The following is a 15,133-nucleotide window of genomic DNA, read 5'->3' as shown; positions in this document are numbered from 1 at the left end:
ACTGATTCGTAGCTAATTTTCTGGGCTCCTTATTCCTCGGCCCCTTGCCAAATGGGGCTAAATGTTGCTGTCGGGGCAGTCCCCATTCTTCATTTGTCTGAAAAGCATGTACTGTTTTCATTCCAAAGGCAAAGAATCTAGGCAGGAGACATTCCAAGTTTGGGGATAAAACTAAGCTCCCGGCCCTCCCTGCTCCCCAAGGGCCTCCAGAGCTTCGTGACCACTGTGGCACTTAGAGAAACAAATGTGTGTGCACACTCAGAGACAGGCTCACACACATGCATACACAAATCTTCCTCTGACCATGTCCAGAGTCCACATGCATTCCTCCTCGGCCTTCTTACCCTAATGGGTCTGTGCTGCCCGCCACTGCACAGCTTTTTTTTTTTTTTTTTTTTTTTAAACAGAGTTCCTGATACTTTGGGTGAATAAATGTAATGCTACATATGCATTCCAGTTAGGATTTCATTGGATTTCAAGATAATTCTTTGAGGCAAGGACTTTGATTCCCATTTAGAAATGAAGAAACAGGCCTGGTATAAGGAACAGACTTGTCCATAGTCACACAGCTATTTGGAGCCAGGGCTGGCAGCCAGGCTGCCTCATTTATTTACTTGTCATGTTGACTGCTGCCTTCACGATTCTCAGTCTTCTGTGGAGGAGATGGAGTGGGGCAAGGCTTGACTGTGCATGTGTTTGCTCATTTCTGCTCCCAGTAGTACTTATTGATCTTCATCTCTACCAAATCTTGTTAGGACTATAAGCATTGGTCAGGTTTCTTGATTGTACTTTAAAGGAGTTCCTTATTATCTGGACAAGGCTGACAGATCAGAGGCTTTCCTGAAGAGGCTGCTGTTTAGTGAAGAACTGCATGCCTAATGGTGTAATTTCAGGCAGTTGGGTCTCAGAAGAACACTATTCGAGGGAGGAGTGGGGGCAGGAAATGGCGCCTCTGATTCGGTTTTAGCCATGCCTGTAGCGCCACCTGGTGTGTACCTCGAGGATGCTCGACTCGCTTTCTCTCCCGGGACAAAGTGGGCGGAAGACTGCAGATTGTCAGCAGGAAACTTACAGCCCAGAGCTTTCCCCCTCATCTCTCCCTGTCCCACCACCTCGTCTGAGGCCTCAGCCACTGACAGATCTGGACTTGGCAGGGTTTAGAGGCTGAGTTCTGGTTCGGCCTCTTCTGTTTTAGCTCAGTGGTCAGTGTTCTTTTCTGGGCATCCCTTGTGTTCTGTAGCGTATCCTTCTGCATCTCGTGTCTAAGCCATAGATCACTGCTTTCTTCATCATCCTTTCACCTCCTACCCTGGTCCCTATTTGCTTGGTGTTTCTTACTAAGATAGGAAGACCTGTCAGTGGCCAAGTCCTTCCCTTCTTCCAGAGGGATTAGCAAACTCTTATTTTCCCTGACCCCTTTTAGGCAGAGTTGATCACTTCATCCTTTGGGCTCATCCAACATCTTGCATATCTCTCTGTTCTAGAACTTCTCACACTGTGTATAGTTATCTGTTTACTTGTCTGTGTTGGACTAGACTGTAAGCTCCTCAGTGGCAGGGACAGTTTTCTCACTCATCTTAGAGCTTGGCATTCAAAAGAGTACTTGTTGAATGAATGGATGAATCAAAGAGTTGATTAACTAGATATGTAGAGGAAGGAAGGGAGGAAAGAAGGAGGCTAGGTGGTTTTGTCAGTGAACAGGGAATGTGTGGGTGGGTATAAGGGTATACTTTCATTATAACTGAGCCCTTGATATCTTACCCACCATGAAAGATACTTAGAATGGAAACTCAGGCTTGGGGGCAGCAGGGGGCTGTCCCAAGCCCTGCCCAGCCCTTTTGGCATGAATTTCATTTTTCTATGCTTCTGGGAACAGGTACTTAGGACTCTCAGAGTTGCTACTCAATGATTCCTTTTTTGTCTTTCCTAACTATCCCACTGCTACCGCCCCAGTCCTATCTCAGCCTTTGTGCCTTCTCTGGATCTTTGGGCTAGCTAGCAGGGTGTTCTACATTTACTGAACCTTCCATATAGCTTGAGATATGAGGAATAACTATGGCTCTAGAGTCCTGTAGATTGGAATTCTAGTCTCAGTTCTACCCTTTCTAAGTCTTAAATCCAGATTGGTCCTACTAGGCTGATAATGATATATTATTATCTGCAAGGAGGACACATGGAAATACCCTGTAAAATAGTAGTTGTTAGGATCTTAGTATATGAGACACCTCAGAGGAAGGATTCAGATACCCAGGAACACAGCCTGAATACTGGCAGCAAAAATGGTGGCCAACATAAGAAACATGGTAGCCACAGTGGTTTCTTTTGGCCCTGAGCTAACTCAGAGTCAGCCAACAAAACAGGGAGAATATTTCTCAGTGCCAGAGCCCTCATTGATCTCTTTGATGCCACGACTCGTGGTGTATTGGCTGGCACCCCCTGTATGGTCTTCTCCACCTGCCTGCATCGCCCCCAGGCTGCACAAGGCCCAAGAGGAGCACCGCACAGTAGAGGTGGAGAAGGTACATCTGGAGAAGAAGCTGCGTGATGAGATCAACCTTGCCAAGCAGGAAGCCCAGCGGCTGAAAGAGCTGCGAGAAGGCACTGAGAATGAGAGGAGCCGCCAAAAATACGCCGAGGAGGAGTTGGAGCAGGTAGGAGAGTATACAAATTCCTGGATGCCCAGGGAGGGGGCAGGGTTGGGGGGGATAGGATGGGAAAAGTGCTAGGGCCAGAAGACTAGCTAGAAGTTTCATGAGTGAGGACTTTGAAATCTGGCTCAAAGAATATCTTCAAGAGTCAACTGGAGGCTGGGGAAAAAAAAAAAAAAAAAGAGAGAGAGAGAGTCATTGGAGTGGTACCTGGGTAGGTTAGTGGTTGAGCATCTGCTCAGGGTGTGATCCCAGTGTCCTGGGATCGAGTCCTGCATCAGGATCCTTGTGGGGAGCCTGCTTTTCCCTCTGCCTATGTCTCTGTCTCTCTCTCTGTGTCTCTCATGAATAAATAAATAAAATCTTAAAAAAAGAAAGAGTCACTGAACTCTTACCAGTAAGAGTAGTGGAAAAGTTGCCCCAAAAATGGTCACTGTGATTTTCAAAGAATAGGGGATAACAGTTATTTTGTTCCTTTTTTATCGAAGTATTTACATAACGTGTACAAATCATAAATATACAGCTGGAGAGCTTTCACATAAGCATGTGCCTGTATAACCACCATCCAGATCAAGATACCGAATATCTTTTTTTAAAAAGATATTATTTATTTATTTATTTGAGAGAGAGAGAGAGAGTCTGAGTGGGGAGATGCGGCAGAGGGAGAGGGAGAAGCAAACTCCCTGCTGAGCAGGGAGCCCCACATGGGGCTCGATCCCAGAACCCTGAGATCATGACCTAAGCTGAAGGCAGATACTTAACTGACTGAGCCACCCAGGCACCCCCAGAATATCTTCTAAGTACCCCAGAAGGCTCACTTTTGCTTCCCTCTGCCCCCTGTCAATATTCCACCCAAAGAGAACTATGGTTATAATCTCTAAACCAGATTTGTTTTACCAGATTTTGAACTTCAAATAAATGGCATTTTTTTTTTTAAAGATTTTATTTATTTATTCATGATAGTCACAGAGAGAGAGAGAGAGGCAGAGACACAGGCAGAGGGAGAAGCGGGCTCCATGCACCGGGAGCCCGACGTGGGATTCGATCCCGAGTCTCCAGGATCGCGCCCTGGGCCAAAGGCAGGCGCCAAACCGCTGCGCCACCCAGGGATCCCATAAATGGCATTATACAGTATTTTTCTTTATGCTTGGTTTCTTTCACTTGCATTATGTCTGTGAGAGTCATCCATGTTACTGTGTGTAGTGGTAGTTGGTTTATTTGTATTGCTAAGTAATAATTCATTGTATGGGAATACTCTATTTATTCTCCTTTTGGTAGACATTTGAGTTGTTTGCAGTTCTTTTTTTTTTTTCCTTTTATGAATGACACTGCTATAAACCTCCTTGCACATGTTTCTTGGTGAGCATAAGCACTTATTTCTATTGGATGTATAATAGGGAATTTAAATATTTAGCTTTATTAGAAACTGCCAGTTTTCCAAAATGGTTGGACCAGTCTATACTAGCACAAGCAATGTGTGAGCATTCTAGTTGAGCTACAACCTTAAAAACTTTGTATTTTTATTTAGGCTTTTTAATTTTACATATTCTGGTAGGGATTTAGTGGTATTCATTGTGATTTTAATATTCATTTTCCTAACGACTAATGAAAAGAAACACCTTTTCATAAATTTATTGACCATTTTGTTTGGGAATCTCATTTTAAAAATTGTTGTCTGTCTTCATAATTGATTTGTAAGAGTTCTTTATATATTTGTGTTTTTGTGTATGATATAAGGTAGAAGTCAAGGTTCTTTTTTTTCGGGTAGAGACTTTATTATGTCCATTTGTCTATCCATATACCACATTGTCTTCTACTAAGGCTTGATATTGTTAGTAAGTTCTCCAGCTTTATTCTTCAAGATGGCCTTGGCTCTTCTAAGTTCTTTGCATTTTAATTTATTTTTATTTTTAAAGATTTTATTTATTTATTCATGAGAGACATAGAGAGAGAGAGAGAGAGAGAGAGAGAGAGAGAGGGGCAAAGGGAGAAGCAGGCTCCATGCAGGGAGCCAGATGTGGGACTCGATTCCCAGACTCCAGGACCAGGCCCTGGGCTGAAGGCAGCGCTAAACTGCTGAGCCACCCAGGGATCCCCTGCATTTTTATAATTAGCTTGTCATTTTATTGTTCTTCTCTATTCCCTGCCAAAAAGCCTTGCTGGGATTTTTATTGTTTTTGCATTAAATCTATAGATTAATGTGGGGGAAAATCGACATTTTAACCAAACAGTTCTTCCAATCCATGAGCGTTGTTTATCCTGTCACTTATTTAGGTCTTTTAAATTTTCTCTCAGCAATGTTTTATAGTTTTCAGTGTAGAAATCTTAACCTTGAAAAAAAATTTTAAAAAATTATTTGTTTATTCATGAAAGAGAGAGAGAGTGAGAGAGAGGCAGAGAGACACAGACAGAGGGAGAAGCAGGCTTCATGCAGGGAGCCCAACGTGGGACTCCATCCCGGGTCTCCAGGATCGGAAGGAGAGGAGGAGACGCTAAACTGCTGAGCCACGTGGAATGCCCATTGAAAAAATTTTTAACTTGCTCTTATTTTTCTAGCCTTTTTTTTTTTTTTTTAAGATTTTATTTTTAAGCAATCTCTACACCCAACCTGGGACTCAAATTCATGACCCTGAGATCAAAAGTTGCATGCTCCACCAACTGAGCCAGCTTGGTGCCCCTTATTTTTCTAGTTTCTTGAGGTAGAAGAAGAGGTTATTGATTTTAAATTTTTAATCTTTTCCAACATTGGGATTTAGAGCTGTAAATTTCCAGCTCAGCACTGCGTTAGCTGCTGCATTTACTAAGTTCTGGTATTTCATATTTTCATTATCATTCAGTGTAAAAGATTTTCTAATTTCTATTGCACTTTTTTGAGGGGGCCCATGGTTATTTTAAGTGTGTTGCCTAATTTTTAAACACTTGAGGGCTTCTCTGGTTATCTTTCTCATTGATTTCTAATTTAATTTTGCTGTGGCCAGAGAACATATAGTCAATGTTTTTAGTTCTTTCAAATGTGTTGAGACTTGGTTTATGCAAACAGACCAGACAATACAATTGAAAGGCAAAGAGTGTTGGATTGGATAAAAAATAAAACCCAGATATGTGCTGTTTAAAGAGGCACACTTTAGGGATACAAAAAGTGTAAAAGTAAAAGGATGAGAAAAGGTATATGATACAAACACAGAATAAAATAAAGCAAGGGTAGCTATATTAATATCAGACAAAGCAAGCTTTAGAGCAGGAAGTATTATTAGAGACAAGAATGATAAATGTGTGAATCCAACAGTAACGTATAACAGGACTTGATTTGCATACATCTAACAATATAGATTTAAAATACGTAAAGCAAAAATTGAAGAAACTAAAAGGGTTATAGACACATTTATAATAAAAATTAGAGAGTTTTAAACAACTCTGTCAATAATAAGCAGCCAAAAATATTGGTGAGGATGTAAAAAATTTAAATATGATTAGTCAATCTGACCTAATCGACACATACAGAGCATTTTGCCCACTGGCTGCAGAATTCACGTTCTCTTTCATATTAACAAATTGCTTCTGCTCCATTCTCTCCTCTCCTCTGGGAATCTAATAGTCATATGAGACCTTTTAACTGGAGTCCACCCATCTCTTATGCTTAGTTATGTCTTTTTTTTTTCTGTCTGTGCTTTGATTTGGTTATTTTCTATTGATTTATCTTTGATTCTCCAGTCCTGTATTCTTGCTGTGAGCATTGCTCTGTTTAACCCATCCAGTGGGATACTATTCTCAGATACTACATTTTTCAGATCTAGAATGCTCATTTTACTCTCTTGTAGATTCTAGTTTCCTGCCCAGAATTTTCATGTTTCCATCTGTTGTGTCCATCTTCTCTGTATTTTCTTTAAGATTTCAATCATAGTTATTTTAAAGTCCTTTTCTGGTAACTCTAACGTTTGGATCACTTTTTGGACTGCCTATTTTTCCTCTTGATTATTGGTTATATTTTCCTGCCTCTTCTCATGTCTAGTAATTTATTGTATTGTTATTAAATGCTGGAAAGTGTATATAAAATAATAATAGAGGCCCCAGGTGATTTTATCCTTCATCAAAAAGAGGCTCTCCCCTCTTCTTCTATTAGGTATGTAGGGTGAGGACTTAATCATTGCAGGCCAATCAGAAATTGAGCCATGTTGGAACTGGGTTGTAGTTTTAGTAAGACTTGCTCCAGCACTCATTTGTCCCAGTTTCTCAGGCATGTCCCTTCCTTTTTCTTGAGAGCTGGTGAGTTTCTTTCTCCTGATCCCTGAAAGATTGTCAGAGATTCATGTCTGTCACTTGGAGGATTTTAATTTAGCTCTTTGACCCCCTGCTCCTCACAGCTTCAAAATTTTGCAGCTATCTTAAGGGGAGGACCATCAGTGTGTTTGAGGAAGGTCCCTTACTTCATGCAGTATTTTGTTTCCTAAGCATTATAAAGTTATTGAAGATCTTATTCCACCCTTTGGCCTAGCTAAGTGTTCTCCTGAATAGCCCCAGAACTCAATAAATGCTCAATGAAGAAAACTGGATGTATGTTTGAGACATCTCAATTTCCAATCTGTCATACTAGTACCACAATACCAACAAAAGCTAGGCTGGTTTCTCGGGGCCCCAGTGGAGTCCCACTGCCTGGGCCACACCCAGGCATCAGCTCTCACCCAGAACCATCAAAAGCCTCCATGGAAGAAAATGACTGACAATTGTGAACTCCCCCTAGAAAGACTTTTCCCCCTCTCTCTGGATTTTTAGTTCATCTAGTCCACTGGTTCTCAAACTTTTTGGTCTCGGGACTCTTTCACTCTTAAAAATTATTTAGGACTTCAAGGAACATTTTTAAAGGGGAAATATGTTGCTATTTACCTTGTTAGAAGTTAAAACTGAAAATTTAAAAACTATTTACTAATTCAGGGGCATTTGGCTGGCTCATTCAGAGGAACATTGTGACTCTTGATCTCGAGGTTGTGAATTTGAGCTCCATGTTGGGTGTAGAGACTACTACAAAAAACAAAAAACAAATAATCTTTAAAAATTTACTATTTTGGGATGCCTGAGTGGCTCAGTGGTTGAGTGTCTGCTTTCGGCTCAGGGTGTGATCCTGGAGTCCTGGGATCAAGTCCCGCATCAGGTTCCCTGCATGAAGCCTGATTGTCCCTCTGCCTATGTCTCTGCCTCTCTCCCTCTCTGTCTCTCATGAATAAATAAATAAAATCTTTAAAAAAATTTACTAATTCATATTAAACTCCTTATGTATTGGCACAAATAATATTTTTTGAAAACTGACTGCATTTTTGAAAATAAAAATAATTTAATGAGAAGTGATTTTTTTTTACAATTTTGCAAATATTTTAACTATTTGGCTTCATAGACTGCTGGATTCTTACATTAGTGTCTATATTCAATCTGTTATGATATTACTCATCCTGTAGCCTCTGGAGAAATCTGCAGTTTGGTTGTGAGAGAAAGGGAGTGAAAAAGGTAAATAATGTCTTAGTATTATTATAAAAATAGTTTGATCTCACAGATGCTCTGAAAGGATGCACTCAAGTATCCCTGGATCCTACTTGGAGAACTATAGACCTAGTCCTTATTGCTTCTATAGCCCTCTGATGTCTTTGAAAAATGTTCATAATTACAATAATTTGCTTTCAAGACAAATTCATCATTTTGTTTTTCAAGAACTTCATCATTTTTGTAACTTAGCTTTTCCTAGATGTTGGGTTGGATACGAATTATTCTTCTGCCATGACCCACTGCATCCTATGGGGAAGTGGAAGTCAGGTGTGACACTGTAAAGCACATGATCAATGGTTATTCACTTTGCTGCTTATTAGAGTCATTTGGAGAGCATTAGAAATTTTTGATACTCAGGCCAGCATCCTAGATCACTGAAATCAGAATCTGGGTTTGGGTCCAGATAGCAGTATTTGTAAAGTTCCTCAAGTGATTCCAGTGTGTGGCAGGTTGAGAACCATAGCCACAGAATAAAATAATACTCTGATTTGCCATAGCTCTTACCTCCTTCAGGCATTTATTCCTTATGTGTGGCATGATGTATCTGTCCCTGTCTCCTTGCCTCCAATCATCCTCTCCCCCACCTCCCAACCTCTGCCCCTGCCCCTGTTTCCTGTTCCCTATTTTGTAAATATTTCTCTCAATAGTTTTGAGTCTATTAGGCCAGCCCTTCCCAATGTCACACTTCTCTCTGCTCTTTTTTCTTTTCTCTTCCCATTTTCCCCTTAGCATTCCTCATTCCTTTCATTCCTTTCATTCTTTTCAAGGTAGAGCTTGATCATACATTTTCAGACTTGGTGTTTTAGACTCTAAGGTATCTTTTCTTCATTTTAAATCTACAAAGCCAGGGGTGGGCTATGCGATAGTTTCTTTTTCAAGGAACGAAAACCATGAGGTTGGTCCTCTCATTGGCTCTCTAAGGAATAAAGGTGTGGTAGGCCATGGAGAGAACCTCGGGGGCCTGCTCTGGGTTATTTGCCCTGTTGGCTGAAGCTGGCCATAATAAGGGTTCTCAATCTCTTTTCTCTGGGATTCTGACCAGCTAAAGGTCAGTTTCCAGATGGAGAATTTGGGGGTCACCCTTGTCCATGCAATGTAGGTGACCCCTTGGGTGGGGATGAGGGAAAGAGCCTTTGACATACAAGTTGAGAAGTTGTTGGCTTCTGCTGTGCTTAAACAGCATATGGGGTAGATAACAAGGAACATAGTTCCACTCACAGCCTCCTTGGTTCATAAAGTACAGTTCACATCAGGATATTTCTCTGTACTTGTGCTCTGGGTGAGATGGCAAGGTATCCAGTGTATATAGCATCTGTGTGTAATCTCAGACCTTCCATGTTCAGGGCTTTGTGTCAGCCTGCTTCGTTGTATGCTCTTTGCTTGAGAAATCACTGAGGAGATTTCTGCTTACACATTGGTTATTTCATGTCTTGGCCTCTTTTGGGAATGCCTATGTTAAAAGTAAGCATGATTATTATCCGCTCACTTTGTAGAGGGTACCCTGCTCAATGGGAGAATCACAGACCAAGCCTATGGTCTACAGGAGCCTGGAGAGCATTCAGGCCAACCCCCTCCCAGAGTAGCAATCATTTTTAATGAAACTGAGCTGTTCCCATACCTCCTCCTGAGATTACCCCTTCCTTAACTGGTTTGGATTTGCAAGGGAGAAAGTCTTTCCTCACACTGAGTTGAGATCTGCTATCGGCAGCTCAGAGTCACAGGGCCAGCTAAGTGACAGACCAGGGACCAGAACCAGATTTCCAGGTTCCCAGTAAAGTGCTTTTTCTGTCACACTGTGATGTCTTGAGGTCTAAGCACAGACCCCAACTCTCAGAAAGATGATGATTCACTAAGCTGACCTGCCCCTCAAGAGAGCAGGGAGGATTGCCGAGATTGGCTTTTGGCCAGGAGAGGCAGCTATTTGTGTGGCGAATATTGCTCTGGTCTGGCAGCAAAACAAATCTCAATTTGAGATCTGGTTGACACTACTGACTGTGCGACCTTGAGTAGTTTACTTTCCCCTGAGCTTGCCTCCTTGTGGTATATAAATTAGAATAATCCTTGCCCTTTCTTCCCCTTGAGAGGGTTGGAAGCTCACATGAGGTAGCAGATAAGAACTGAGATGGGTGGTATCAGACAGAGGTACTGGAGAGGGACTTGGTAGCAGTAAATGGATCATATCTTCTTGGCTGCACAGGTTCGGGAGGCCCTCAGGAAAGCAGAGAAGGAACTGGAATCACATAGCTCATGGTATGCACCAGAGGCTCTTCAGAAGTGGCTGCAGCTGACACACGAGGTGGAGGTGCAGTACTATAACATCAAGAAGCAAAATGCTGAGAAGCAACTGCTGGTGGCCAAGGAGGGGGTGAGATATACCCTCCTGCTGTCCCCTCCTTTCCTCCTGGCCTGCTTCCTTCACCCACCCTGCTTCCTCCCCTCCGCCTCGCTCTTGAACAGTAAGATACCCCATACTAGGTTCTGTTTCTCTCCCTGATATATAGTTCCTGATGATGTCCTCAAATTTCTGTAGGAGGGAATGAGGGTGTGGGTGTGCTCCCACCTGCTTCTGGAAAGATGAAGCTGGTGGAGGCAGGTAGAGGGAAGACTCTGCCAGCCTCCGCCTGCCATGGGGCAGAGCCATCCTGGGGCCAGTGGACTGGCAGGGGGTCCCTCTGCTTCCCTCATTGTCTCCATCTTCTTTCCTCCCCCACTCTTTGCCCTCCCCTCCCCTTCCTTTCCCTTCTCTTCCTTTCTCTTGTGCAGCCTAAGCTGTGCTAAGAGGAGGGGACCCAGCCAAAGAAAGGCACTTCTCATTTTCCAGCCTCTAATCCCTGCTCTGTTTAAGCTGAGGACCTCATCTTTGCAGGCTGAGAAGATAAAAAAGAAGAGAAACACACTCTTTGGCACCTTCCACGTGGCCCACAGCTCTTCCTTGGATGATGTGGATCACAAAATCCTAACTGCGAAGTAAGTAGCTCCTGCTGCCCAGCTCTGCTGGTGTCCACTCCATTCTCAGAGTTGTACCTCTTCACTAGTAGGGGGCAGCTCTGGTCTCCTACCCCAGCTTTTCTCTGACTCCTACCTCACTCTCAGGTGCATGATTTAATTGTGTCTCTTATTGGCACATCCTCCCCCAACTTGTTCCTCCAAGAGGCCTCATTCCTGTTGGGGCTCCAGCAGCCCATGGCTTCAATTCTCTTCCATGTGTTCCAGGCAAGCTCTGAGTGAGGTGACGGCAGCACTGCGGGAGCGCCTGCACCGATGGCAGCAGATTGAGATCCTCTGTGGCTTCCAGATTGTCAACAACCCTGGCATCCACTCACTGGTGGCTGCTCTCAACATCGACCCCAGCTGGATGGGCAGTACGCGCCCCAATCCTGCCCACTTCATCATGACTGACGATGTGGATGACATGGATGAGGAGATTGTGTCACCCTTGTCCATGCAATGTAGGTGACCCCTTGGGTGGGGATGAGGGAAGGAGCCTTTGACACACAGGTTGAGAAGTTATTGGCTCCTGCTGTACTTAAACAGCATGTGGGGTAGATACCAAGGAACGTGGTTCTGTTCACAGCCTCCTTGGTTCATAAAGCACAGTTCATATCAGGATATTCCTCTGTACTTGTGCTCTGGGTAGTTTTTCCTTGCTATATGCTCTGTCTGCCCCTCTAGGTCTATTGTGTTAAGTATGTCTCCCTTCACTCTATGTTTTTAAAATCCCTTCATCCTCCTTTTTCTTCCCCATGTGCCTTTATAAAGACAGTCTTCTTGAGTGGTTCATAATAGAAAAATGGTATTCATTGGACTCTTTGGTGCTTTTATTTGTTTTCATTTTGGCATTATTTATTCTTTTTTTTTTTAAAGATTATTTATTTATTTATTCATGAGAGACACACAGAGAGAGAGAGAGGCAGAGAGATAGGCAGAGGGAGAAGCAGGTTCCCTCCTGGGGAGCCTGCTGTGGGACTCGTTCCCAGGACTCCAGGATCATGACCTGAGCCAAAGGCAGATGCTCAGCCACTGAGCCACTCAGGCATCCTGACATTCTTTATTCTTAATTGCTAAAGTGGAATGATACCTTTTTCTCTCTACCTTTTTTGTGTGAGCCTCCTGAAGCAATAGTCCTTTAAAGAGACAATAGCCCTAAATCCTTCAAGTCAGGAAGATGTTTTTGTTCCAGAGGGATCGCCTGTATAAGCATGTCTGGCTTTCCACCTGAATTCTCAGACTTCTGCAACCTTTCCTGGGCCTTCCCTCCCCCTCCTTTCCCCACCAGTGGTCAGAGCTGAATAGAGCAAAGTCAAAGAGACAACTCTTTGTGGGAAATCTTTGGTGAATGAGGAACTTACCCCTTAGTGGCCCAGTTGAAATTTTCTCCAGATCAGAGGCTATTTTAGATAAATAGAATTGACCTTTAAGGAAAAGCCCTTGGCCTAGGCCTGTATCCCACAAAGCTGGCTTAGGGGCTCACTTTCAGAAAGCCAGATTCTTTCATCAAGCTGGATTCCAGCTCCAGACAGGATTTGTTTATAAATTTGTTCAGCAATACTTTGACCAAGCCGCTTTGTCACCATGATGTGATACCCTATCAGGGCTTTTTTTTTTTTTTTTTTAAGATTTTATTTATTTATTCATGAGAGACACACACAGAGAGAGAGGCAGAAATACAGGGAGAGGGAGAAGCAGGCTCCATGCAGGAGCCCGATGCGGGACTCCAGGATTAGGCCCTGGGCTGAAGGCAGGCGCTAAACCACTAAGCTACCCAGGGATCCCCCCCATCAGGGCTTTAATCAAAGGCCCAATACGGTTAGGATCCCTGGCAGGCAGGTCTTGATCCTAAAGACTCCTATGTTCTGTGGATTGGGAGGGACGTTCATTAGCTCTGAGCTACCCACCCCTTGCCCCTAGCCGTCCCCTTATCCCACTGAAGGGTGGGCTGAAGCCCTCTGTAAATCAGATTCTCTTCTCCTTTTGGCCTGGCTGTTGGACCCTAGATGCTGCCTGGCTGATGGGGCGTAGGTTCAGTGACCGCTCTCTCTGCTCAACATCCGCCGGCTCGGATGATCAGTCCCTCTGGAAATACCCGGGTTTGAGGAGCCCCTCTGGGGCTTTTGTTTTTCCAACTTTTGGGACTAAACAAACACTCCTACCCCATAAGCCCCTTCTCCTGCCTGCCTCGCTCCCCTGCCTGCTCCCTCTATTCCCTCAGCACTGTCCCTACTAACTGCAGGGAGAGGTTCGGGGGTGAGAAGAATCAGCCTGCTCAGTTGAGGGCTAGAGAGAGAACACCCATGGTGATGGAAGGCTTGGGCTTCTCTTTTCAGCCCTGCTAGGCAGAAGTCCTGGTGGCCCTTCTTCCAGCTGGGCTGGATGGAAAGAGAGAAGGAAAGATCCTTCCCCTCTTTTCTCTTTTTCATGTTTCTCCCTTTTCCTCTCTTTCTCCCATTGCCTCTTCCTGTTCCATGCTGCTTCTTCCTCTTCTGCCTCCCTTTTGTGCCTTGAAAGCCGCCAGCCGTAGAAGCCCTGCCTCCCTAGCTCTCCATCACCATGGAATTGTGTTCTCTCCCTTGTTGCCCCTCTGTGGCTTCTGGCACCCTTGTCACCTGGCTCATTCTCCCATCTTTAGGGAGAAGGCCGGGAGGCCCATCTCTCAGGGTAGAAGAGAAAAACTAAAGGTAGAGATTCTGTTTTTAGCTGGAGCTTGGAGTGAGCCCAAGGGGGATGATCTAGCACATTCCCAAGTTACCTAGTGCCCAAATAACCCTTCACTGGGCATGGCGGCCATCATTTTCCAAGAGCCTGATTTGTAGCACTGTTCCAAGAGCTGGCTCTTTTTTGTCTGCATGATTAGTAGAAGAAATTTGGAAGGTGAAATGTGTAAATATGAGCATGAAAAAAAAGGTACCCATAGCCCCACCATATTTGAGCATCTTCTCTTACAGTCTTCTGTCTGTGAGATTTTTAATAATTTTTTTAAGTGCTCAAGGTAATAATGACCACTACCATTTATTGAGTGCCATGAACTGTATCAGATACTTTAAATATGCTCTCTTGAAGCCTCACAATAACCCTGCAGGATTTTATAGATTAGGACTTAGAATAGGGAAGTTGCACGGGGTCATGGCTAGAAGCAGAAAGGCCTTGTTTCAAAATCTAGTTGTTTTTTGTGTTCTATGGCTCAAGGTATTTCTTTTACGTATAATTTTGTATCATTTGGTTTTCCCCGAGCATTTTATTTTTTATTTTTATTTATTTATTTTTTAAGATTTTATTTATTCATGAGACACACACAGAAAGAGAGGCAGAGACACAGGCAGAGGGAGAAGCAGGCTCCATGCAGGGAGCCCGATGTGGGACTCGATCCTGGGTCTTCAGGACCACACTCTGGGCTGAGGGCGGCACTGAACCGCTAAGCCACCAGGGCTGCCCTTCCTGAGCATTTTAATGGGTACTTTTGTATGTTTTTCAAATCTTAAGCAGCATTTTTATCAGCAGTGTAGTTTTCCAGCAATTGGATATATTATCATTTTCCCCTTGTTCCAACTTTATGGGTCCTTTCGTATGATTACTAATTCTGATGTGATAGGGGTGTTTGTGTATAAATCCTTGTCTACACTGCAAATTATTTTGTGAGGTTGGCTTTGTAAAAAAGGCTGGTTCTTAGTGCTCTCCCGGACCTTGCCCCACACCCCTCTCCTCCCCTGCCCTGCCTGTGTCCTCCCACTCACTGCCCTGCCTCCTTTCCAATAATAGCAGCCCCCAGGCTCCTTCTGCAGCTGCCACTAAAACTGCCCTGGGCACCTCATTGTCAACTTCCCCTTCCTTTTAGGACCCCTAGTGGGAGGTTTTGGGGAAGAGGTGCCCCGTTCTCCAGATTGGGCACCACAGCCCAGCGTGGTCTGCAGCAAGCATTTCTCCGGGGGCAAACCTGCTTGCCTGCCAGCCCAAAGGAG

The 15,133-nt window shown here is 43.8% G+C and overlaps 1 protein-coding gene across 5 annotated transcripts in view; it reads left to right on the top strand.

Moving 5' to 3' along the window:
* Window positions 1–15,133, top strand: part of STIM1 (stromal interaction molecule 1) — a 198,327-nt gene that overhangs the window by 176,219 nt on the left and 6,975 nt on the right. For 3 of the 5 annotated variants that reach the window (XM_072794362.1, XM_072794359.1, XM_072794361.1), the window contains exons 7-11: window positions 2,474–2,651; window positions 10,378–10,545; window positions 11,047–11,147; window positions 11,394–11,629; window positions 13,175–13,267. In XM_072794362.1, coding sequence (XP_072650463.1) covers window positions 2,474–2,651; window positions 10,378–10,545; window positions 11,047–11,147; window positions 11,394–11,629; window positions 13,175–13,267 — 776 coding nt within the window. The remainder of the gene's footprint in view (window positions 1–2,473; window positions 2,652–10,377; window positions 10,546–11,046; window positions 11,148–11,393; window positions 11,630–13,174; window positions 13,268–15,133) is intronic. The other 2 variants (XM_072794363.1, XM_072794360.1) reach the window with 1 other exon arrangement.

Source organism: Canis lupus, chromosome 23 (genome assembly GCF_048164855.1).
Source record: "Canis lupus baileyi chromosome 23, mCanLup2.hap1, whole genome shotgun sequence".
In the NCBI taxonomy this organism is placed as follows: Eukaryota; Metazoa; Chordata; class Mammalia; order Carnivora; family Canidae; genus Canis; species Canis lupus.
The sequence above is the reverse complement of the archived record's forward strand: the minus strand, read 5'-3'. Positions and strand labels throughout refer to the sequence as shown.